At 36.6% G+C, this 26085-nt stretch overlaps 1 protein-coding gene across 3 annotated transcripts in view; it reads left to right on the forward strand.

Moving 5' to 3' along the window:
• cadm1b (cell adhesion molecule 1b) overlaps nt 1-13198 on the forward strand; it is a 250324-nt gene extending 237126 nt beyond the window's left edge. For all 3 annotated transcript variants that reach the window (XM_028465286.1, XM_028465284.1, XM_028465285.1), the window contains 2 exons: nt 10237-10365; nt 10534-13198. In XM_028465286.1, coding sequence (XP_028321087.1) covers nt 10237-10365; nt 10534-10652 — 248 coding nt within the window. In that variant the 3' untranslated portion in view covers nt 10653-13198. The remainder of the gene's footprint in view (nt 1-10236; nt 10366-10533) is intronic.
• Nucleotides 13199-26085: the final 12887 nt, after the last annotated feature.

Below are 26085 nucleotides of genomic sequence, written 5' to 3' on the forward strand. Positions count from 1 at the left end.
AAAAGGTTAACATCGACAATAAACCAGCCATCGTTCTGTGTCCAAACACTCAGCTAAATAGCGAAGGAGCCTTGATTGGGAACGGGCCACATCTGGGTACAAAACATGAGGCTGCTCATCACTCAACCACTAATCACTGGGACATGAGCAGGAATACCTCGGAACACAAAGACAAGAGTTAAAACAAGAACAAACAACACCAAACAGACCCTGACAGTTTAGTATATTTTTCAGTCATTGTGGTTATTGTTGTTATTTTTAATATGTTTTCTTTAATTTTGTATTTTGGTTTTTTTTGGAGTAATTCTGTGCATATTTGTCGTTGTTTTGTGTGTTTTGGGAGTCTTTGTGTTTTCCCAATTACATTCCTGTTAAAGGTCAACCTTCAGTTTTGTAAATTCCCAGTTTTGTTCCTGTTAATTCACATGGAAAGTTTCCGACTTTGAAGTTCCTGGAATATTGCAACACAAGTTGAAATATAATGTATTTTAATTGAATTATTTTGCATGGATGCTAACATTTCTGATTGGATATGATGCATCTATTTAAAATTACTTCCAGTGTATTCATTCCTATAAATAATTTTCACTAAAAGTTTAAATTTTTGGATATTCCCAAAATTCCTGAACTTAAGTTGTGGTAACACTTTACTTGGCTGACATTACATTGTCATTATTATGACATAACACCTGTCATTAGCATGAATAAGGTGTTATGAAGGCTGTCATTAAGTGTTTTTTGTTACCTTAACCCTAACCCTTCAATACCCCAAAGACCCCTCCACCTAACCCAAAAAATGCCAACATAGCTCCAAAAGTGTCATAATTTAGCTCCTGTATAAAACTTCAAGTAAAGTTTTACCATAACTGTTTATGGCAATAAAAAGACAACTTTGTTGTGTTTTTTCTATTTCTTACATTGGAAGTTCCCCATCCCATCAACAATATCGGCCAATATTTGCTATAAAATATAATATCCGGTGTAGAGCTGAGTAAAAAAAGATAGATTTAATCGATCTTGAATCAATTTCATTGAAATTTTGCAAAATCGATTCATAGGTGCTGAAATCGAATTGTTTTTTTATTCTAACCCCAGTAATCTCGCAATATAGTCTGGCATTAGCAAAGTTGTCTAATGCACCTGCTCAACACCAGATTGCATTGAATTCAGTGCAATTCAGGGTACGACGCTCCAACTTAAGTCAGATATTATGACGATGGTTCCAAACTTCTAAGTGAAATTCGAAAGATCAATCAATCAATACTGAATTGAAATCAAATTGTGATTAATCGATTCAAAACCTTATTAATCGAAATCAAATCGATTCAGGAAATTGGCCATGAATACCCAGTTCTAATCGGTTGACATCAGTATCGGTTTTTCCACTGAAATGGAAAAACAGATACAGATATCAACCCACATTAATTGAGACATGTTAAAAAACAATATGGCACTTCTTTTTTTTGTCATAATCGTAGTAGAGTCAGTATTCTTATTTTGCGGGTGTTTATTTGTGGAGTACATCTAGTGGGGCTTCACATTAAAAGTAGCCTTAACCTGTTCATTTAATAGAGAGATTATAGTGTGTGACTTAAAATTCAGTTGGGGAAGAAGGTTTCTTTGTATGTATCAGTTATATTGCAATATCGTCATATTGTGTATCGGCAAAATGTTAATAGCGCTATATAGCTTCATGTATTGTGTTTGAACAATATATGAAGCTACAGTATATAGCGCTTCCATGGCTGCCATTGTGGTTCGTTATTGCAGCAAGAAAAGTTTGTCAGAATTTTGTGAATGTACTTGCAAGAGTTTGTTTTTGCTCATTTTAGTTGCTTTTTCTCTGTCGGAGAAGCTTCAGAAGTCATGGACTGAGTAGTGTTTAGTGCAGAAGGGGAAGCAAATGGCAGGAAAAAGCAAAGAAAGCCACAGTTGTTTGTTTTCTCTGCTGTTTCATGTTGAGAAAGTTTCACAGGAGTTCACATTGTCAGGTCTCTCTTTGTCTTTCAAGAGGCGGAAAATCAGTTAAGTGTGTGTGTGTCCGTGTGTGCTTTACCCTTTTCTATTTCTTTCATGGTTTTAAAAGTTGTCAGACATCGTTTCTCTCCCTGTGTTTTCATAAATATTTGCACTGAAAGTCAAAGCTTTTTTGTCTACATCCTGTATGGAAAACTTAAAACAAGCATTTGTGACCTTTTCTTGTCTGATATAAATTCAAGATACTTGAATCATTGTACTGAGTGAAAGGTACTGTATGTAGCTGTTCTCCACAATCTTAGTATGTGTGAAGATAATGTCACCAGGATGGACACCAGATGGTTACACCACGACAGAAACCAAAAATAACATCTTACTAGATCTTTGTCAGTTTTTGGACGTCTTCTGGGCAGAAAAGGGAATTTAGCCACTATCTTTAATTCTGAGGGAAGAGAAAAAGACTGTGGCGATAATGCTCAAACTCGTCAGATGCTCAGATATGATCCAAGGCAGGGACATGATATCCTGACTAAGCCTCCCATAAACCCAGCTTTTCCCCGGGTTCTTCAAAGGAGCCAGAAAAAATGACATAGAGCAAGGAATTATCATATAGACTTGACTAAAATCACCTTGTGTTTTTTTTTTTGGATCAGCACTGAGAAGTAAACTGTTGTTTAGTTTGCTCTAGTATGACCTCTTTTAGTTTTTTTCTCATTTTGTATGTGGCCGTTCTGTAACGTTAGGAACATAATGTGTGGCAGCGTTGTTTTTCCCATTCTATGGTGTAGACCAGTGGTTCCCAAACGGTGTGCCGTGGGAATTAGTGACAACCATACATTATTATTGCAATATACAACTACACAAAAATATCATTTTTTAATTTACTACTTTGTATGCACAAATTTCATAATACAGAGGCAAACTCTATACCTACAATTCTTTTGAAATATTTTGTTAATAAATATTTCAAAAGAACTGTAAGAAAGTAATGTGTGGCTGCTGTAAGTGACACGTGTTGTTGCTGCTGCTGCACATGGAGAGAGAGAAGCGCTACAGTAATATGCTTTTAACAGAGCATGTTATATTACTGTGATGTTGCTGTTGGGCTAACGTTAGCTTGTTAGCTCCTCTGAGCGAGGGATTTTGGAAAGTTTGGAGGCAGGGCAAGAGAGCAGCGGGGCGGGAGGGGGAGAGAGGGATCTGAGAGTCACGGACTGCACCTTTAAGCAGAGGGATTTGTGATTTCTTATGGCTTTAACATGGTGTGTTCAGAATACATGCACGAGCTGGGGTTCATTCCCATATCTACGTGTTAAAACAACACATTATGTTGATCACATGTAAGAAATCAATTTCTGCCTTGTTTTCAGACATGGTTTCGTCCTTTTTGTGCACGCCAGGTTTCCACTGCCCGAGTTCTGGGAATTAGGGCGTCACAACGTGTGTTATTGACTTTAGCAAAGACTGTTAAGGATGCATTCAGCATCACACATAATTAGTCATTAAATATTTACCAAGGCTGTTTTAACTCTCCCATGTATCATTTGTGTTTGAAGTATTTCATTGGAAAAATTAAGGAATCGTTTAGAAATGCTAATTAACGTTTCCCAAGTTACATTTCTTTACTCAAATTTTCAGGGTTTTTTTTCCCTAACCTACAGTATTTTGCTTGCTTGCTTTTAAACAGTCATTAAGTTAAAAAAAATCAGATTGGTCTGTTTTTATCCAACATGTGTTGGATAAACTCTCACCCTGTCCTCATATTCAGACGATAGAAAAAAAACCTTTACTTTCAGCTACTTTAGCAAAAGCCCAGGGTTATTTTCTAATATTCCTTCAACCTTTTCCTTTGCCTTGATCTCTACTGTTGTCAAAGCACATTGAAAAAGAGGGCTTACATGTAGATGGCTGCTTCCTTCTTTTGTGTGGACTATTTTTTTTCCCCAGTCTGAAAAGGCACAATATTCACAGAAGTTCAAGTTCAGTGTCACATTTTCTATTCAGTTGCCATTTTATTAGCTGTAGTCAGACCTTCGCTTGCATCCCGGGCCCTCCGTTAAATGTCAGCGTTGTATTTTTTGCATCTTCAAATCATTGTTTGGGTTATTACAAAGAACTAGAAGAATATGTTCAGTGAGTGAGAGCTATTGGAATTCAGGACAATGTTGTGCTCTGTTGATGGTCTGTGACAAAAGAAATAGAAAAATATTATTTGCCTACGATTGCCAGAGTATGCACATTTCACTTCATTCATTTTTTATTTTTTTCTTCTTCTTTCAAATCAACCAATGCCTGATTGTTATGTGGGAGGAATTTTAATAGCAGAACAAGCAGCTTTTAGATGTTGAGGTATTTTCTGCATCGTTCCTCATCAGCGTTCCTAAAGACTCAGTGATTTAATTTCATATATGTAAATACAACTATAAATGGTTGTGTGTGGGTGAGGTGTGTTCTTGCCTAAAAGAAACCTCTAACAACCATGGGGTCACCTAGAGTTTAAATGGGGTTGCCTGAAAAGTCTATTAATTGATTTAAGAAAATTACTTAATAAAATATTAAATATATTTAATTAAATCATTTTAAATATTTATGTTTTTTAATTAAATTAATTTTAAAATTAAAACAACTCACTTCACTTGAACTTTTATACATAAGGCTGACATTACGCTGTCATTATCTGTCATTAGCATGAATGAGCTGTCGTTCACTAAATCGTGACAACTTTGGAGCTACGTTGGCATTTTTTAGATTAGGTTGAGGGATCTACTGGGGTTAGGTTGGGTTAGGGCAGGGGTCTGCAACCTGCGGCTCTGGAGCGACATGTGGCTCTTTGACTATTTTGCAATGGCTCCTTGTAGCGTTTAAAAAAAATATGGTATTGATGATTAATGACAATAACTTAAAATAAAATTATGATAAAAGAATTGGTTACCCTAAAAATGAATCACATTGTGCAATAACTTTGCCACCATCCTACTTCACCTCCTGCAACATCTACAGATCATCAACTTTCCTGCACTAACCTTAAGTTTTAAATCCCTGGTAAGATAATTAAACCAACGAAAACACTATTTTGGAAGAAAATGGAGATTTTAATTGTGTGGGAAAAGATTTATTTAATTGCCAACATGTCGGCTTAATATGCATAATGCATGCTTGATTTGTTGCAAGAAATTATCTATTAGCATGTGTTGACCGACATGATCTCTCATGTCATCAAATTCAACTTATTTTTTGTAGCCCTTCAACTCCATTAACTCATTAAATTATTTGATATTATTTTAACTGTATAGAATCTTAACACTGTATTGTGTTTATTGAGAATGTTTTTTTTTTTTTTTGGCTCCAGGAGGATTTTAATCCAGGCGAGATTAGGCAAAATGGCTTTTTTGAGAGTAAAGGTTGCAGACCCCTGGGTTAGGGTAACATAGAGTAACGAGCGACACTTAAAGGCACGCTGTGTAACTTTTGGCCACTAGGGGCACTAGACCTGTAACTTTCACATTAAGCGCCCCTAGTGGCCACAAGTCCTGTTAAAATAAAATACAGTATAAAAAATATCTGAGATGTGTCACTAATTTGGTATTTTTAACATGATCAAAAACTAATTCTAGGAGAAACCAAAAAATGTTTTTGGGGTCGTCAGAAAATTGTGATATCGAAATGCGTTCACGACCCGAGAAAGGTTGGGAACCACTTCTCTAACAAGTCAAAACTGATATGACTGGAAAAAAAAAAAAAAAAAAAGGAAAAAATGAAAAAAAAAAAAAAAAAAATGAAAAAAAAAAAGGAAATAAAAAAAAAAAAAAAAACTGATATGACTTGTCAATGAAAGCAGTCTGATAATAGATCATGTATTTGTGATGACTGCTTTTTTTGACCTGAGCATCATTCGGACATTCCAGCACCAGAGGTGAAAAGGTGCGACTGGCAGAGCAGATCTCTACACTATGCAGACACAGGCATCAGTTACAAATCCTCCTCATTCCCTCATAAATCCCTGTAGCTCTGCACATCCTGTCAGGATACTGTTTGGTGCATGTCAGTGGTCCCCGAGCCGTGCCCGCCAGCATGGACACCAACCACATTACAGCTACATAATCAAATTCTACTTAATTCAAGTGAGGGGCCACGAAGGCTGCTGTAAAAATACTGTCTGACATTTGGAGGGGTTTTTTTTCTTCTTCCCACAGACACGCTCTAGTATTAGAAACTGAACATGGATGGCCACGGGGAATCACAATCTTGTGAATATGCTGCTCTGCTGAATGATAAACTAATCCACAGGGGAAGCGTAATAGCAATGACAATATTACACTGTCCGTGGTAAGAGCAGAGACCAGAGTCTGACACAAATCTGCAGATGCAACTTCAATTTTCACTCTGCTACGCAAATACAGCGAGGGAAAGAGAATCATCACATCGCAAGAAACACGGTTCATGGAGGTTCGAGGTTGATCCCTGGGCAATTTATGATAGCAGACACACAGCTGGGTGCCTTTCAGGTGGCAGATTTAAACCTTGCTGTAGCTCACGAGGTGGAGAAGGTTGTGTGGTGATCACCAGAATAGTACAGTATGGGATGTGTGGTGAAAATACATTTGTAATCTGGTATAAAGTGTTTTTTTTTTCCATTAGAGATCATAAGAAAAAAAGTCACTGAAAGAAAGTCGCTTTAGAACTACATTATTTTTCTAATGGGGTGTTTAAAAAAACTAGAAAGAGACGTGGCCCACGCACTTCGGTCTCAAAAGATTCAAAGATTTTTACCAAGTGTTCTGTGATTATTCAATAGGCACACTGTATATTTTTAGTTTGATCGGATTAATATTTTTTGAGATATGGCCAATTTAGTGAGGGCGGTATGTGTTGATTTTCGCTCATCCTTATTTTTCTTCCATTTTCAGCTTCCAATATCTCAGAAACTACATCACATAGGAAACTGAAATTTGGTATAGTAATACTTCTCCACTTACTCTCTTAGAATATACCAAAACATCTGCTATACATCCTATCTGGTGGACATGCCGGCCTCTCAAAATTGTAAAAAGGTTTGTTGGGGTTTCGGTCTCGAACATGTTTGGGCCTTCACCAAACAACTTTGTATATACTTCTGTAATTTGATCAAATATGAGCTTTGTACATAGACTGTTCTCATCACTAATGATTAGTCTCATATATGCATTGGTTCTTGTGTGGCAATCTCTTGAAAAAAATACTTTTTCTTACTATTTGCATTGGCCCATAACTGCATGTGGGAATGTAAGAAAAATCTGATCTATTTTAATTTATAGCATAAAGATTACTTTTTCTTAGGATGATAAACTATTTTTCTTTATGCGATTTCTTCATTTTTATTTTGGACCCCAACTTTGTGGCTATTTTACCACAAGCTGATATTGAAAATCCTTTACATGAGGTGTTGTAGCTTGCCTCTGTATAATTTCAGAATTCTTTTAGACTGAAGTGCGTGGGAATTTGGGAAAATTTGTTGAAATGACATGGAATGACCCAAATGTGATATACTGTAGTAAAATCTATTTCCATTTTCCATTTATGTACATTATGAAAAGACTGGATACTTTATACAAATTTAACTAGAATCAGACGGGTTGTATTAAAGGTGCAGTCTGTAATGTTGGAAAGCTAGCATGATTTAAGCTAGCAAGACCTCCTCTAAGCTCCACCTCCTCCTCCTCCTCCCCCATGCTTCCGTCAGGGCTCTGTCTAAAGCCACGCCCCCACAAGCTTCTACGACAGTCTGATATAAAAAACAAATATAAATATATATATATATATATACATATATATCCCTGAAGCAAAACTAATTTTGAGCTGTCCAACAGAAAGACAGAAACCTCTGCATCACTTTTAAGGAAGTGGCATGAAGGCATCTGATTGGTTGATTCCATTTGGACCTAATGGCAGGGATTGGTTAGAGTTTATACAGGATTCCAGCTGCTACAGAGGTTTAATTCTTTCAGTTCATTTTTCAGAATACATAATGTATGTATAGTATTCTCAGGATAGAAGGACCATTTCAACTAGTATAACAATAAGGGTTTCTTAACAGGATTGCAGACTTTAATTAATGTCACTTTTGTGGCATTTATAGATTTTATAAGCGTATTATTTTGTTTTAAAATAAATGTAACCCCCCCACCTTGTTTAGAGACTAGCCTGTAGAAAGAAAGGGCAGGATTATGCAGAATGTGCGGAGGAAATAGGAAAAGGAGCTGTGCACAGAGCATTTAGCAGGTGCCTGTTCATTAGCATGGAGCAAAGGCCACCCCCATTCCTCAGGGAATGAGCCGAGCTGTCTGACGTCCCCGATGCTGTAAACAAACTGCAGCCGCACATCCGTGTTTCACACCGACCGTGAACAAGAGTTCATTTTAAGGGAGCACTCGACTGAAACCAAACTTTTTCCCCATTAATTACTTTCATTGCGGCTCCTCTTCCCAGAAGTCCACAAGCTCACTGAATACAACTTAAGGTGGTGTTGGGAGTGTGTCGCTTGTCGTGAGGTCATTCAACTTGAGCACTACATCTTCACAGTGAATTTCTGCTTTTTCAGTTCGTCTTTTATCAAAATCATTTAGGTTTACAGCGTGACTAGTGCAGTTGATGGGAAATTGAGCTGCTCTCTCATGCAGTAAAGAACATTGGGGCCATTCTCTCACCCACCACTTCTCCATCAGTCCAAATGTGCTCAGATATAGGCTATTGATAAATGCTTTTGAACTATTTCAAGACCTGAAAATTCAAAGGATGAGAATCCAACCTGGTTCCTCTGTGGTACATGGATAAATTGGGCAAAGTGCTAGACAGCAATAATCTCTGAGACCTTAGGCTGCCACGTAATTCTCTACATTGGGACATTAGGTGCCATTTTCTCTTTCTTGTGTCTATTTCTGAAGATTGAGCGCTATAACTCCCAGAAATGGCCTCTTGAATCACAGTGCATTTTATAGTGTCTGAACTATTGCTGAAATTGCTGACAGTTTCTACTGCCTCTTGGTGAAATTACCATCTAGAAACATTTTTCAACATTGCTCTCTCAAGCCACGGCATTGCCACACACGTCCATGTTCCAAACCCTGATCAGCAGTGTGGCATGACAAACAAGTTATCGATAACTTTATGAAAAATAATGGACCAGGGTTCAAAAACATGATTAAACAGACAAAAACAAATCTGCATTGTTTTAATGGGTTACATTAGGAAAAAACACTCAATTCCAGTGTCACTTGAAAGAAAATTTGATGGCGCAAGTTCACTGTTTTTGTCCAATTCCACTTTTTATTCTAACACTAAAAATTCTTATAGCACAACTTATATGTTTTGTAGACATGCCATGCTCTTCTTAAAAGCAGTAACTACATCAGTAATTTGTGATTTATTGATTTTTGCTCCTCCCTATTTCATCCCTGTGCCGGGTGGAAACATTTTCCCTAATATTGACAAATGGCGTCCCAGGGACTACATGTGACCCTTGATCTAACTTTGTGTGGCCCCCAAATTAAATGCACTAAATGACAGAAAAATACACAAAACAGCAAAAAAAAAATGCAAAACGTTACTTCAAATTGACATGAAATTGCAGAAAAAACACAAAAAAAGAACAATAAAGATTCACAGAAATAACAGAAAAATATACAAAATTAACACACAAAATCAAAACAATAATCCACAAAATGACAAGAATAAACAGAATAAGAACAAAAATACACACAATGAGAGAAAAATGTAAAAAAAAAAATGACAAGAAACAGGTACAAAAAGGAAAACCACTGAATTCTTTGTTCTTTCTTTGGATTGCACAATCACTTTTTTGGGGGGGGGTCCTTGCTGGCATTTTGAGGAACAGCGGAAGGTGAGGGCAGAATGAGAAATAAAGGCATCTGATTGGTCTTTTTATTTCAGACCTAATGGCAGGGATTGGTCAGAATTTTGACAAGCTTGCAGCTGCTACAGAGGTCTAATTCTTTTCGTTAATTCCTCTGAATACATGTTTTAAAGACCATGAACAGGACTGTAGACTTCACATTTAAGTTTTACCACTAAACATCATAGATTTTTTTTCCTCTCCCCTTACAATAGCTAATAATAATAATAATAATTTTAATTTTAGCAACATGCTACATTAATGGCTAGAGTTGGCATTGCCTCCTATGTCTCTGTGATGGTATTAGTTTAGTTCCTGAGCGCTGTGTTTGCTGATCATGACATGATTTGTTATTATTGTCCTGTTGTTAGACTCCAGAGCGGGCGATGGGGCTCCTCCGAAAATTGACCATGCTGTGATTGGAGGAGTGGTTGCCGTGGTGATGTTTGCCATCCTCTGTGCACTCATTGTTCTCGGTCGATACTTCGCCAGACACAAAGGTAAAAAGCACTGGCGGTGCAATCATACTTGGTCATGAACACATCTTGGACTTCAAGTGTTTTCCTTTGTTTTGAGTGGAGTGGATTAGGAGAGGATGTGTGGATGGAGGGTGTGTGTGTGTGTGTGTGTGTGTGTGTGTGCCTAATTTCTCTGTTGTCCTTTTGCAGGAACTTACTTTACACATGAAGCCAAAGGAGCGGACGATGCCGCAGACGCAGACACAGCCATCATCAACGCTGAGGGAGGACACAACAACACAGACGAGAAGAAGGAGTATTATATCTAAATTGGACGGGCAGGGGTGGGGGTGGGGTGGGGAGAGACGGGGGAGGGGGGGATGCTGACAGAGATGGTTGTGCTGTAGGAGAATTAAGTCTAACTGTGATTGGTTGTCAGGCAGTTTTGGGTGCAGGAGCGGTAAAATTACGAAGGAAGAGAAGAAAGAAAAAGCATGGAAACTAGTCGGGGGGCCAAGTGATGAGAAGAGGCCGAGTCTCCTATCCCAACCATCCTGGACTGCCGGGGCCTATTCTGTACAGTTTATTTTACAGACTATTTTGTGCCTTGTTCTATTTTTTTTTCTTTTAATTTTGTGTTTTCTTCACAAGCTTGTTAAATTGGACTTTTCCTCCCATTATTGTACCTCAATTTTGATGTTTTGTTGGGTTTGGCTTGGGTCTTTCGCTCATGTATCCAGATCTGAAAAGCAGACACACTTTTCTTTTAACTGTAACTGGAGCACAGTGGGTCTGAGTCCAACAGTGCCTGCATATTTATCAGACTTCACCTCCCATTCATGCAGGTCTTATTGGTTTTTAAGTGTCTAACAGTTTTTACTCTACCCCTTACACGTCAAAAAATTCCCACTCTTGATTTCTTGCAGTTTGAGGTAAATATCCTGATGATAGAATGTATTTGGTGAGGGAAAACAACGTAAATTCTACCTAAAAATGGTAAACTAACACAGATCTCACGTTGGTTTTTGAGATTGTATTTGTGAATGTGAGGTCAACACATGAGATCCCAGTCAGCATCTCATTTCATTTGTTTTTTAAAAATTCTTTATTAAAAAAAAAGATCTGTGTGTGACAGTGATTTTGCTTATTTTGTATGCATTTTTTTTTTCTATGGCAAAAATTAACAACGAAATACAAAATAAAAATGTTAAAATTGTTGCCGCTCTTAAGTTTCATACAATAAATGCCATATTACATCCGACATTAGTCAAACAGCAGGAGTAAATATGGATTCCCAGTTGACTTATGCTTAAATATATCCTTCGAGAACATTAGGCTGCTTTCCATTTCCTTAATTACTAAGAAGCCCAGAAGACTTGCTTTTTTAATAGGGTCAGGTTCCATTACATTAATAGTCTAATTTTAATATATTGTATTATTTGAAAGTTATTTGGTAAAGCCAGCTGTGGGCGTGTTTTCTTCGTCACCTTTTCACAACCACCTCAAGGTCAACCCTTGACTAAAATATAATAATTATATGTACGTATAAATTAAATATGACTTGTGTACAGAAAAGGCAGGAAAGTCCACTTTCTCTCTGAATAATTGAGTTTTTATCTGATAGTGCAGTCTATTAAACACTCATGAAATGACCGGGACTTATTCATCCTTCAAGGTTTTTAAGTTTTTCATTCGGTTGAATTGCGACGAGAGAGAAATGAAGGGAAAAAGTTGAACGATGAATCAGTTATTCTTTGTTGCTGCCTGTGATGAAATACTACCTTTGATAACTTGTAAAGACTTTTACTCTTACAAGTTATTAAACATATTTGCACGTAGCTCTCGATTTGTACCGAGGAAAGATCTTTTTCTTGCTCTTAATCTCAAACGTGCACACAGTAGCCATCTAGTAATCCACATCTCTCTCTCTATATATATATATATATATATATATAGTTTTGTTTTAGCACAAATCAGACACCCCCAGTGTGAATGTGTGCTGTAACTGTAATCAGCAATCAGTTTTACTGTACGTAATTCTATATTCATCGTTCTCAGCTGCTGTTTTAGGATGCAGTCCATCTGTTGGGATCAACCTAGGATTAAGTGTGTTACTTATAGACACTTCACCACATCCTACTGGGAATTGTTGCTATCAATCTCTTGATTGGATGACATCACAGCACATCAATGTAAAGTATTGCCAGACTTGGAAAGCTTAAACCTGTAATATGATCAAAGGTGAACCACTGCCTTAAACTCACCACTTGATACTTATTATCATTACAGAAAAAAGCCACTGAAGGACTTCATTTGGTGCCTTCTTTGACTGATTTGGAGGCACACGGTCACATTATTACACCACATCTTGCAATTCTATCCTTTTTAAATATCTTCTTAATTCTTGTCATCATCCTTAATAGTCGTGCATCATGAACTTCAATCAAAATTAGAGCTTGCGGTGTAAAAAAAAAAAATGATTGAGAGGAAGAGAGTGACTGTAGCTGTGTTTCCATGACAGATTTTTTGCAAAATAAAAGCGATATTTCTAAATGTCGACATTGCGCTTTGAACGTGTTTCCATTGAAGGTTGTTTTAGGCTGGAGCCGATCGTAATTCCTGTGAAATCTTATCCTACGAGATTTTGCTTCAGGAAGACTCAGAACACTCTTTATAACCCACTGCATTGCTTTGTTGTTTCACGTCTAATGTTGCAGTGATATAATGCTCAGAAATGTCTCAGTCCCCTGTTCTGTCTACACGTACGGCGCATGTTTTCTCCGAGAGAAGTGGTCATGTTCTTTGATTTGCAGAAAAAGTGTTTCCACATTTCAGTATTGAAATATCTGAAATTCCTCCTCATGAAAGCGTAAAAAACCTTTTAGTGATATTTGAGTGTTTTTTTTCTTAAATTCAGGCGTTTTCATTCCCAGTTTTTATTGCGATATTTAGATTTGGCGCATTTCCAAGGGTAATGGAAACACAGCTACTGACTCTGCACTTAAAGATCGTGGGTTTGATTCCACTCATATCTTAGTGAGTAAAGTTGGGATGATACTCTTGTTTCGTCGCATAGTCCAAATATATTGACTTAAGATGCTATATTGAGAATGGAAGGCAGTTTACACAGTGGTGACCTGTCCAGAGTGTGTCAGCCAACATACATAGGCATATAATACACAAGGCAATTCAATGTGCTTTACATGATTATGTTTCAAAATCAAAAATTAAACATTAAATAAACAATAATTTGATTAAAAATAATCTCCCTCTCATGCATAAGTAGCAGAGAAAAAAAAAGCTTTTAGCTTGGAATTAAAAATATTCACATTGGATTTTGACTTCAGTTCTGCAGGAAGTTTGTTCCACTTCTTTGCAGCATAACAACTAAAAGCAGCGTTGTCATGTTTGCTGTGAACTCTGGGCTCCACTATCTGACCTGTGTCCATAGATCTGAGAGACCTGCTGGGTTCAAACCTGACTAACATCTCACTGATGTATTCTGGACCAAACCCATTCACAGATTTATACACCAGCAGCAGCAGAACTTTAAAGTCAGCCTCGGAATAGGCTTTAAAGACTTTAAAAAACTTTGTTCTGGTTAAGACTCGAGCTGCTGCAATAACAGAAGTTGTTTCTGTTAGAATGGATAGATTGGCAGCTTCCACTGACTACTTTTTCTAATATTTGTTTGCCTCAATGTTGTGTGTTATTTATTGGGATAATTTAAAAATCAGAAATAAAAAGGCTCATTAGTATTATCTGAAAGGAATACAGAACTAAAAGCTACAATAAGCCACAACAATTATTATTATTTTATTTCTTATTTCTTTGGGGAATTGTGGAGTTTTTAACGTCATGATTGAGAGAGTTTTGTGCATGGCAGATTTTATTCTGGGGTTTGATATTTATATTACCTGGCGATGGCTGCTTTTGTTGTAGAAACAATAAAAAAAAAATACATTGTTTGGTTCCAACCTTTTGATTTTTCAAATACTTGATATACAGTATAGTACGTTTGTGTTCACTCTCTCAGGTTCATGAGTGTTGATAGTTGTGGGGTTTTTTTTTTTTTTGCATCTCAGGTAGAATGCAAATTTTAAGGCCTCCCCAGTATAAACTGTAGTACCACAACTCATTAAAAAGTAAAGGAAAACCACCAGATGTACATGTTTTTTTTGGGGTTTTTTTCTCAGTTGTACATGTTTCTGTGTTCTAAATATGGTGCACTGTAACAGTAAACGTTCATTATTATTTTGCATAGACCTAGCTCACAAAGAAAGAAAACTAGATTTGTTAAGCATACAAAAATGATGTACAGTCAGTGTCAAAGGAAAAAGAAAAAAAAAAAAAAACACAACTCACAATGGTGTTAATGAAATCTCTTTCTTCCTCTTCCACAGTTACACTTTGCTCATGCAGTATTGGTTATTTAGTGATTATAGGATGTGACCACAGACAGTCAATTGAGCATCTGTTTGCATTCAAACTTTAGATGAAGATGGTGTGTTTACTGTGACATTACGTTTTTACGGGCGATCTGTGATAGCCTTTGGTTATGACGACACATGTTTAAAACCCTGGGGGTGGAGGTAAGGAGGGAAATGGGAATGATAATAACCCCGATCGTTTTTTGTGGATGGAATTTGAATTATTTCCTCTGTTTCCAGGTGACTCTTCTTTTTTCTGTGTAGTGAAGAGGATGTTTCTCATATGACCATGCATATTTTGTATCGGTTCACGCCAACATTTTTACAAAAGAAAAAAAAATCTGAAGAGTACTTGTCTTAATAAAAACAATCTCAATGTTAAACTATTGTGTGCTGCTGTGACTTGATCAAATGCCATGTTTTTCTTTGGAATAGCATTCATTCATTGATCCATATTTGTAGTTTACATGCATGTATGAGCTCGGTTTAACATGCACGTTTCCTCGGGTTCCCAAACACATACAGTACATGTGTCCCTATAGAACAGGGATGGGCAACTCTATCACAGCAGGGGGCCACAAACATGTGACTGTATCTGATCCGAGGGTCACATGATCAACATTCATGTCAGCATTTAGAATAATGACCAATCAGAGCATTAACACAGGGGGGGAAAGGGTTTGGTCAGTTTTTGGTCATTTAGTTTGTTTTTGGAGTCATTGTGTGTTTTTGTTATTTTTTATGTTCTTGTTATAATTTTGTGTTTTTTTATGCATTTTTGTGGTTTTGGGGTCACTTTCTGCATTTTTGTTGGGATTTTCTGTATTTTCCTGTTATTTTGTGTATATTGTTGACAGTTTGTGTGTCTGTGTTTTTCTTATTTTTCTGTGTTCTTAGTATAATTTTGTGTACTTTTTGATCATTTTCTGCACTTTTGTTGTCAATTAGTGCATTTTTAGGGTCACTTTCTAGGTTTTTGTTGTTATTATCTGTATTTTCCTGTTATTTTGTGTAATTTTGTGTTTTTGGAACTGTTCCGTAACGTGTTTTGTGGGTTTTTTTGGAGTCATTGTTTGTGTTTTTGTTATTTTTCTGTGTTCTTGGTGTAATTTTGTGTATTTTTCTGTAATTTTCTGCACTTTTGTTGTCAATTTGTAAACAGTTTGTGTGTCTTTGGAGCAGTTCTGTAATGTCTTCTTTTTTAGTCATTTTGTGTGTTTTTTGGAGTCATTTTGTTTGTTGATTGTTTGTCATTTTATGTTTTATGAGTCATTTTGTGTTGTGTACTTTGTGTATTATGTTGGGCTTCATATTTCTTGTAACTTCTTGCATCACAGTTTTTGGGGATTTGTTATGGGGGCCGCAAAAAATTGGACTGAGGGCCACATGTGGCACTCGGGCCACCTGTTGCCCATGTCTGCCCTAGGGGTACAGGAGCACATTGCAGGGGGTACTCAGACAGATTTTTACAATGAATTAAAAAATTATTCACCACAAAATAACAGCATTTTTGCTCAATAAAATACTATATTTTATTGTAATTTATTGAAACAGAAGTGTGATAAAACAGCCTCTACAACTACACTACAGCATGAAATTATTCTGACAATAGCAGATAAAAATTAGCTACATTTTACAAAAGGAAACCGTATTTATTTACTATTGAAGTAATTACATAAAAGTGCATGGCATTTAAAAAATAAATAAATAAATAAATCCACTTTAAATCCCACTCATTGTTTTTAATTTGTAAATTAAGCCTTAGGGAACCAATGTTGGAGACACAGTTTGGAGTTTAGAAGAGCCCACTGTTCCATAAATAAAAAAAAGTACATGAAATTATGGAGAGGGTACTTAGGAGGGGTACACAGTCTGGACAAAGAAGATTGGGAACCACCGCTCTAGAGTCGCTGATTCTTGTTAAAATCCCCCTCAAAAAAAATGAAAAGACCTTGAGTGAGAGCACAAATAGTGAGATGGAGTGATTCAACAGTGAGCAGCAGTGTCTGCCATAGGAGCCGTGCACAAACTGAGGCGTGTAACACAGTAAAGACACAATGATTGACAGCAGCAGGCTTGGGGCCACACATTAACGTTTTCTGGAACACGTGCATGTTAGGGATTTTTGACAAATTGATAGGCATTCTGAGGCACAAGCCCTGATTCATAACCTTAAGCTACTTTCTCATCATAATTCTGTCACAGCCATCATTTCCCATTACTTCACTTATTTACAGTGATCCATCCAGGTAAAGGTCAATAATATTATTCAAGCTTTAATGGAAATAGTTTAACCTCAGGAACCAACCACTTTTATTCCTTATGCACACAAACGCTAAAATGTGTCTCTCTAAAAAAAACTCTTGATAGCTGTGGAATCATTTACATTTTTTTGGATCCAGTTTGTTAGATTTTTAACCTATTTTTTATTTCTTTTTTTTTTTCTATCTAACTCTTCAGACTCAAACAAATACATATAAGATCAACAAACCTCCACCAAGCACCAAATATCCTCTTTGTCAGGATCAATGATCCTGATCATGCTACCCATGACTTTAAAGCAGACATGGCCAACTGGCAGCCCGGGGGCCACATGTGGCCCTCAGTCTAATGTTTTGCAGCCCCAAAAATTGTAAACCAAGAAGTTGGAAGGAATATGAAGTCCAACATATTACAGAAAGTACACAAAAACTAAAAATACACAAAGTGGCTCGTAAAACAAAAATTGACTACAAAAACACACAAAACCACAACACATTACAGAATAGCTCCAAAGACACACAAACTGTTAACAAAATGACAGGAAATTATAGAAAATAACAAGAAAAAAACAGAAAGTTCCCCCAAAAATGCACAAATTATGCATAAAAATGCATGAAAGACTTTATAGAGATGCTGATTTCATTTTCCAGCAGGACTTGGCACCTGCCCACACTGCCAAAGGTACCAAAAGCTGGTTCAATGACCATGGTGTTAGATGACCTGAAGGCTGCTATCAAAGCAACCTGGGCTTCCATTACACCTGAGCAGTGCCACAGGTTGATCACCTCCATGCCACGCCCCATTGATGCAGGAATTCATGCAAAAGGAGGCCCAACCAAGTATTGAGTGCATAGAAATGAACATACTTTTCAGAAGCCTTACATTTTTGTTTAAAATATCCTTTTTCTATTGATCTTATGCATACCTGACAAAATAAGGGACATTTTCAGGCGCCCGCTACGAGCAGCACCACCACCCCAACCAAGCTCCATTATCCCTTATCTTTTAAGGCACGTGTACAAAAAATCTAAAATAACCACTTGTCAACCACTTACTAAATACAATTATGTGATTAGAATCTGGTAGGTCGACCTTTATTAACATTGAAATGCTGTGAACATTCCTACTAGGGCTGGTGATATGAACCAAAACTCATATTTCAATATATTTTCTCAAAATGGTGATATATGATATAAATCTAGATAATTTTATTTCAAATTTAGTCTGACCAGAAAAACAATTCTGCCACACAGGCTCATTTATTAACAAACAGCTGCACAATAGGCACCACTTTTGGCTTTTTCACCTGTAAGGGACAGCACGTGTGAGTGAGTTCTGTAATGTAGCTCGTTACGGGGAAGGTCTGGGTTAGAATGCACTCATTGATCAATCTAACTGAGCTTTACATGTTGTTATGAGAAGTAAAAGCAGCGACTCATGAAACAAGTGTTTTTGATACAAATAAACTATAATATATATATATGAAATATTGTCATTTTCTGAATCTTAATATATCGCCCAGCCCTAATTCCTACATTATAATACAGCATAAATTAAAACATAAATGGGTATATGAAGCACATGTGTTTATACTTGGTGACAGTTCTTGCGTGGCTAGTGACGGCGTTCAGTTTAGTAAGGCATCTTTTAATTATTATTACATTAAAATACGCAATATTTAAGGGAAAATACTAATACGAGATAATGGCGGGAAAGAGGGTTAAAATATGGGAGTTTCCCGGCCAAAACGGGATACTTGACAGGCATGATCTTATGTAATATTCTAATTTTCCGAGACACTGAATTTTGGGTTTTCATTATCTGTAAGCCATAATCATCAACATTTCAAGAATTAAAGGTTTGAAATATTTCACTCTCTGTGTCATGAGCCTATATCATATATGGGTTTGACTTTCTGAAATGAGTGACCAAAAATATGAAACTTTTTCCTGATATTCTCATTTTTTTTAGATGTATCGTAAGCGTTGAGTTGTTTGAGCCGTCACTTCACCAGGGTTTGACAATAAAAAAAGGGGGCAATGTTTCAGTTAGATGCTGCTTATCCCATTTAAAGTTTCATTTTTCATTTGGAAACACACATTTAAGTGTAATTAACACACTGGGGGAATTGAGAGTGAACAAATGTCTGAGCACAGCGTGTTTGCTTGCGTAATGGATTGATTGTGAGTGACGACTTGTAGCACTTGGCTTGGCTGAGGTGTAATTGAATGATGTTAAATTTACAAGTAGATAAACAAAGGCAAACATAGCAGATGGTTTAAGATGAGCGTAAAGACAATGTCACTTCAGTTTTAATTATACAGCGGCGATGGCAAAAAGCTTTTTCTTTTTTGTTGTTGAAAGACTGGCTTTGTCTCAGATTAAATTATAAAATGCTTCTCAGTAAGAGTTCAGTGACTGTATTACTGATTTACAAATTATTGGTTTTTAAAGAAATAAAAGAAAATATTAGCTTTTTTTGTTGCGTTAATGCAGCCACTCTTGGCAAAACACAGAACAAATGTGTTTTGGAAAATAAATAATTAAATAATTTGAGGGGAAAAATGCTTTTTCAACAACAATTTACAACTGAATTATTTGGTAATTCTTACACTTTCTCCTGTGGATGCTCTGAAGGGCCTGGAGTTTGACAGACATGAGATAGACGATAATAGGCTTGCTATAATGTTTTGGAAAGAAAAAGAGACCAAGAAAATTGTCATTTGAAAAATAACCATGGCTCTTTTTTTTTTTACTCTAACTGAAAAGACTTTTTAGCTCAATTTGAATAGAAAAAACCAAACAAAAACAACATAGAGCACTCAGAGTCATCATCTAAGCGTCAACTATCATCTTTACCAAATATTTGCACTTTTCTAGATCCGTGATCCATTATTAATATTATCATTATTATCAGTAACAAAAATAATCCCCAACTAAATAGGGTTTAGTGTTTCATGCAGGAAATGTGTCATTACAAACCAACACTTGAAGCAGCTACTCTGAAGCTCTTTCTATCAAATCTCAAGGTGACTTCTCTCTCTCTGCAGAGTCAGGATGAAGTTGATTTTTTTTTTTTTTTTTTTTTTGTCATCACATTTACATAGATGTGCTGCTTCATGGCCACCGCCCAGATCCAGAAAGCAAGGCAAACACTTTCCAGTCTTGTCTTATCTTGCAGATTTGTCCTCCCATTATCTCTCTATCATGTTTAGTATCGTCAATGCATAATTAAGTTTCATTTAAAGCACAATCCCTAATACAAAACACCCAGATAGTCATCTTTTGAAGACAGCCTTTTTTTAAAAAACGCCATTGTTTCACGACAACTTTTTGCAGTCATCCACGTTCTTTGTTGCGCGCTGAATCCCTCGATGAATTTCTTTCCCCCCACCGTTTATGTTTTTTTTTTTTTTTTTTTTGTATGTGTTTTTGCTGTCAGTACATGAAAGCGTTCTATTTTTATGGGACAGCCTGTTAAAAGTTAGTGAAGAAAATCCTGTTCAAAGCCTTGAAGTCACACAAAGCCTCAGTGAGCTGGTAAATTTGCGGCTGGGATGTTGCCACCTCTATAATTTATCACTGCAAGTCTATTTTCTCTTATTAAATTAATTGGTTAGGTAATTAAAAGTTACATGTTTTAATTAAATCTGCATTTAATTCTAACACAAGCCTCCGCCTGCTAAGAAAGGCATCCTGGGATGACGATTATCAACTCAATGAGATTGAATTTAGTCCCATTTGGAAAGATATGGGAAAGTCACAATTTATCTGTTTAATGCTGTGTAACCATTACAGCGTCTCTCATCATGCACGAGAGGGAGGAACACGTTGCATTGTGTTGCAAAGGCGGACAGCCAAAAAAGGAATTAAGGAAAGAAGAAGAAGAATGAAACTTCAGAACATTCAAAAGCAAAGGATAATGACTTTCCATGTTTCATCAGACATTATTAGTTGTTATTTGTGAGTGAATTTTACATAAACACATTTTTTACAGGCTCTACCTCATGAGGTAAAATCCCTTCGTAAAATGCAAAACCGAAATCCAAATTTCCTTAATTAGCAAATTTGGTTAAAACAGTAAATGCAATTTGTTTAAAGCTGAGTCACCTTTTACCAAAAATCCTGAAATTAAATGGTTCCTCTTTTTAATCTCTTTCAAACATGTCTATTCAACAAAAGGAATGTAACAAATTAAAAAGATTCTCCATGTCCCTCTGGGATTCCTGTGTGAGGTCCTCCATGTGTACGGGGTATTGGACCCCCCGATAGGGGCTGTCCGTTCCCCGTACGACCGGTGCCAGAGCTTGGTCCGCAATGCCGGCAGTAAGTCGAACTGGTTTCCAGTATATGTAGAAATTGTAACCTCTAATCATATCATTAAACATGGTGTCAGTTAGTTACTGTTTAATGTTATATTCAAGAGCTGATGCATCGTTATTTAAGAATAAAATATTGCAAAATGGGTATCAAAGGCAATTATGGCATTATACGACCCTAAATGATAGATAAATAATGGACACAACTTGCATTCCCTATGACACATTTTTGCTACTAACCATAGCACACTGTCAGACCTCTGTTACATTAGTACACATTGGAAAGCTACGCTCATTTTTGCACTCCAATGGCCTTGAATAGATCTTAGTGGTTCAAAACTAAGTGATGGAAATTTGGGGAAGAAATTTGGAAAATCATTGATAAGAACATGGTTTTTCTTGAATACAAGTATAAAGCAAAACATTACATTTGATTAGAACTACAATTGAACTTTATTCTATTAAATATTGTTTTGCGTTTGAGGCCTATGATGTATATTATATATTTTAAATTATATTATATTTTATTATTATTGATAAAAATAATAATAAAAAAAAATAATAATAATAATAAATACATTTTTATAATTACATTTTGTTCGGTGTTGTTAAACTTTAAGAGTGTTAGTTTTCAAAAATGTTGGCCATATTGTCATGATTTCTTTCTGTTTCTGTTTTTTTTTTTTATTATTATTTTTGTTATGAAATATGGGGGAGGTTTTGGTTTGAAGCCCACCACATCCATTGCTTTCTGGCAGTCGGCGGGTCAACTTTTGTGTTATTTCATTTTCATTCTGTTCTGTTTTATTGTCAAACAAAAAGGTCTCAGTATATTCATTTTTAGATGAGATAAAATGTGGTCATAACTTTGTGGGTTTGGCAATGCAAAATAAGAATCTGGATACACAGATTTACCAACAAATACTGGAAATTGTTGGGTATTTGTTTCCTTTGCTCAGCTGTGCAGAGGATTTAGTTAAAACACTGCTGAGTAGAGCTGTTTATCCTATGTTTGTGTGGTCATCTTTGCTGAATCTAGGAAAACACAACTTTTGAGACAACACACACAGCACAGCAAACCACCAATAAAGAAGACAGACTTCATCTAAAGAACAGTTCTTTTTACCATTGGTTGTTTCTTTTTTGACATGAAAACTTAAGGCTGTGATGAGTAAGTAGCTAACATTAGTGCTCTCACACAAGATAATGTACTTTGTTACATTACAGGTACTAAAGTTTTGGGCTTTTTTGGCTTTTTTTTTAATCAGCAATTTTTTATATTTTTTCACAAGATTTGAAGTATTCAATTCAACTTTATTTGTATAGCGGAATTTACAACAAAGTCATCTCATTTTCATTTTATTCATTTCTGAACCTTATGATTACAAATAAATATAATATTCTATTCAGGGTTAGAGTTAAGGATACGGTTAGGGAAATAACTTCCAATTGAAATATGTCACTTTGAAATTTGCTCCAAGCCTAAAAGAAAAAAACAAAAAAATAGGTTTGAACACCACAAAAAGAATTGGGAAAGCATGAAAAAATATTCAATAGATTCATTTATGCGACAGTTTCACCATCCCTCGTGGATTAACTCGAAGAGGAAAAATACCATGAATGACGATCTTTTTTTCCAGCTTTTATGCTTAAAGCTGGTATCCGGAGTTTCTGAGAAACGTCTCGATGTCCCGCCCTACACAGCTCCACTTCCTCCCACTGCCTCTGCCAATCTACCAGAAGCCACGCCTCTACTTTTCTGCACGCGCATCGCGGAAACATAATAAGGTCACATTGATATAGGTCTATGGCTCAGGTAAGAGCCAAAATTATATTTACCCGTTTGCTGTTGTGACGCGCGGCCTTGTTTCCGTGCACAGTTCCTCATTCACTTTGACAGTTTCAAAAACAGGAAGTCAAAGCCTCTTGGCTGGGCGATCACGGCGATTGTTTCCATTTGTATAGGGGTCTATAGGACGAAGGAGGGACTTATGTACATTAATTTAGTAGACCATAGTAAAAGACTAGTTAGGTATTTTTTGGCATTTAAAAACAATCATAAACATAATTTTCTTAGAAACTCTGGATATCAGCTTTAATAAAGCAGAAAAATGGTAGCTTCTAGTTTCGTTAATGCAGGTTCGATATCGTCAACCGTATCCATGGAAACCTGAGAACAACTTTTTGATGTACATTTTTATAAAAGGCAATGAAGGACATTAGATATAACAACAGGAACCATTGAGTTGTACCACAGTGTGTGATGGCTGTGACCTTCATCATTCCACCCCGTGTTAAACAAGAAATAGGAAGAACTCAGCACTGCTGCTATGTTGGTCATACAGCACAGGACCAGGAAAATCAAGTGCTCCACTGCAACCTTTCCGTCCCATGATTTTCAACATCACAGATGTCCCTAATGAACATTTCACCCATAAGCTTAATAAGCTGTTTTGATACCAGTAATGTATATTTCACAGTGATGTAAACTTCAGGACTGATGATAGTTTTAAAGGAGACTTTAATACCAAAACAATATTTAAAGATACTTTAATTGCATATATTGAAACTATTGTATGTTGCTTCTGTACAGTATGAACATCCACAAAGGGAAACAATTTCATTCGTAACTTAAATCTCAAATTCAAAGAAGCTTCTTGAAGATGACTTAAAGGTGCAGTCAGTAACTTTCAGTTCCCTCCCTCCCCGCTGCTCTCTTGCCCTGCCTCCAAAGTCCCTCCCTCAGAGGACCTAATAAGCTATTGTTACCCCGACAGCAACAGGACAGTAATATAGCATGCACTGTTAAAAGCATAATACTACAACTCTTCTCTCTCTCAATGTGCACACACCAATCAATCAGCAGCAGAAACAACATGGTGTCACTTAAAGCAGCCCACACGGAGGCTGCTGAAAGAGCAGTACACACACAAACAACACATGCACGACAGAGTTCTAGTGTAACAAGTACAAATCAAACATAATGTAAATAAAGCAACCGTAATTACCTTTCAAGCAGAAAAGATGCCATTTCCATCATCTACTCGTCCAGACCATACACTGTAAAAAAGATGGCACTCCAGGCACTACCTTGCTATGAGCATTGCTGTGTTTTGGCCATGACAGAAGGGGGCGGGGGCTGTGAGTAACAGCTGTCATACAGTCCATCAAACACAGTCGTGGCTCTGATTGGTTCTTTTTGCTCTGTCGCGGTGCATTCTGGTAATCTGGCAAAGGCTACAGGAGCAGCAGGGGGGACTCAATGAGTCTGGTTTTTTTACACAAACTACTAGTTTTATGTAAAGCTGTCCTTACATAGTGACAGCTTTAGCAAATATGACAAAAAGTCACTTTTATAGGAGTTACAGACTGCACCTTTAATGGACGAGTTGTTAACGGGACTGATGTGTTGGATCTTGTTTTAATTGTCTATGTTTTACAGTTTTTTTGAGTTACATGTGATTAATTCATTTGTGCCTTCTCTTCACACTGCTCACTGCCCCCCTTGTCTTTAAATCGGACAGTTTGTGATGGGCTAGCCCTGATTTGGGTGTCTTCTATTCCGTTTTCTCCTTATTTCTTCCAAACAGTCAAAGCAGGCAGCTGTAGTGCTTCTGCTCTGGATTAAGAGAAAACTGGGGTTTAAAGTTTTGGGAAAGAAATGTTTTTTTCCTTCCTTATTTTAAGACAAGCTAAAGGTGACGAATGCATCAAAGACAGATAGCTGAGACAGGAGTTAATGAAATTAGCTCACCTTTAAAACATATTAGTGGCTCCATGTAGATGCGAGGTGTTTTGAAGCTTCTCATAATTTTAAAATGTAATTTTTTTTTTTTTTAGAAAATTACTTGCCTGCACCCTAAAGCATATTTGAATTATTCCAATAGAAAAAGGGCATCTCAGAAAGATAAATTATATCCCGGCGTGTGTTTGTACCAACGTAGAAATTAAATTTTAGTCTTGCAATGCATAAATTAAATGCTTGTATTATCGAAGGTGGAGCCCTAAGGAAGACAGACTCCCTGTGCCGCTGTGCTAAATGAATGCATGCATGCAATTAGTTTAATGGACTTTTTCTTTAATATATAACTTCCCCCTCTTTGTCTTCATCATACATATTAGATTATGTTTCTGAATTTCAGGTCATTGACCAGCTGGTGAAGTACTGCCTGTTCACCTCCAGCAATGAGCAGCACACCCAGTAATTCACTTACTGTCCAAGCACAACATCCAAAACTAAACTGTTCATGCTTCTGATTGATGAAGCATGTTTTTTTTTTTTTTTTTTTTTTTTTTTTAATTGTTTACCTTCTGTCATAGGTTTTTTTCTGTTTTTGTTTTTAACACCTTATGTTATTTGTGCTAAACTCATGGTCTGGGGGCCAAATTTAGATCTTGAGAGCAGGGGTGTCTAACTCACGTCAGTTCAGGGGCCAAATACAGATAAGTTTGATCTCAAGTGGGCCACAAAGGTGGGTAATTGAACTATTTCAACAATAGTGCTACTTTGCAGCATGCATAAATGATATAAAAGTATGTAGTATATAAGGCACTGACAATATCCAAGCAATAGGTGACAGATATAGTGACTACATTCATTTATTTTGGGGAAATCTTCTCAAGTAATTTCAGGATTGAGCATCCATCCATCCATTTTCAGACCCACTTGTTCTTGTTTTTTCAGGGGTCGCGGGGGACTGCCGGTGCCATTCTCCGGCTCTCATTTGGTGCTGGGCGGGGGTACACCTTGG

Source organism: Gouania willdenowi, chromosome 13 (genome assembly GCF_900634775.1).
Source record: "Gouania willdenowi chromosome 13, fGouWil2.1, whole genome shotgun sequence".
NCBI classification, from domain to species: Eukaryota; Metazoa; Chordata; class Actinopteri; order Blenniiformes; family Gobiesocidae; genus Gouania; species Gouania willdenowi.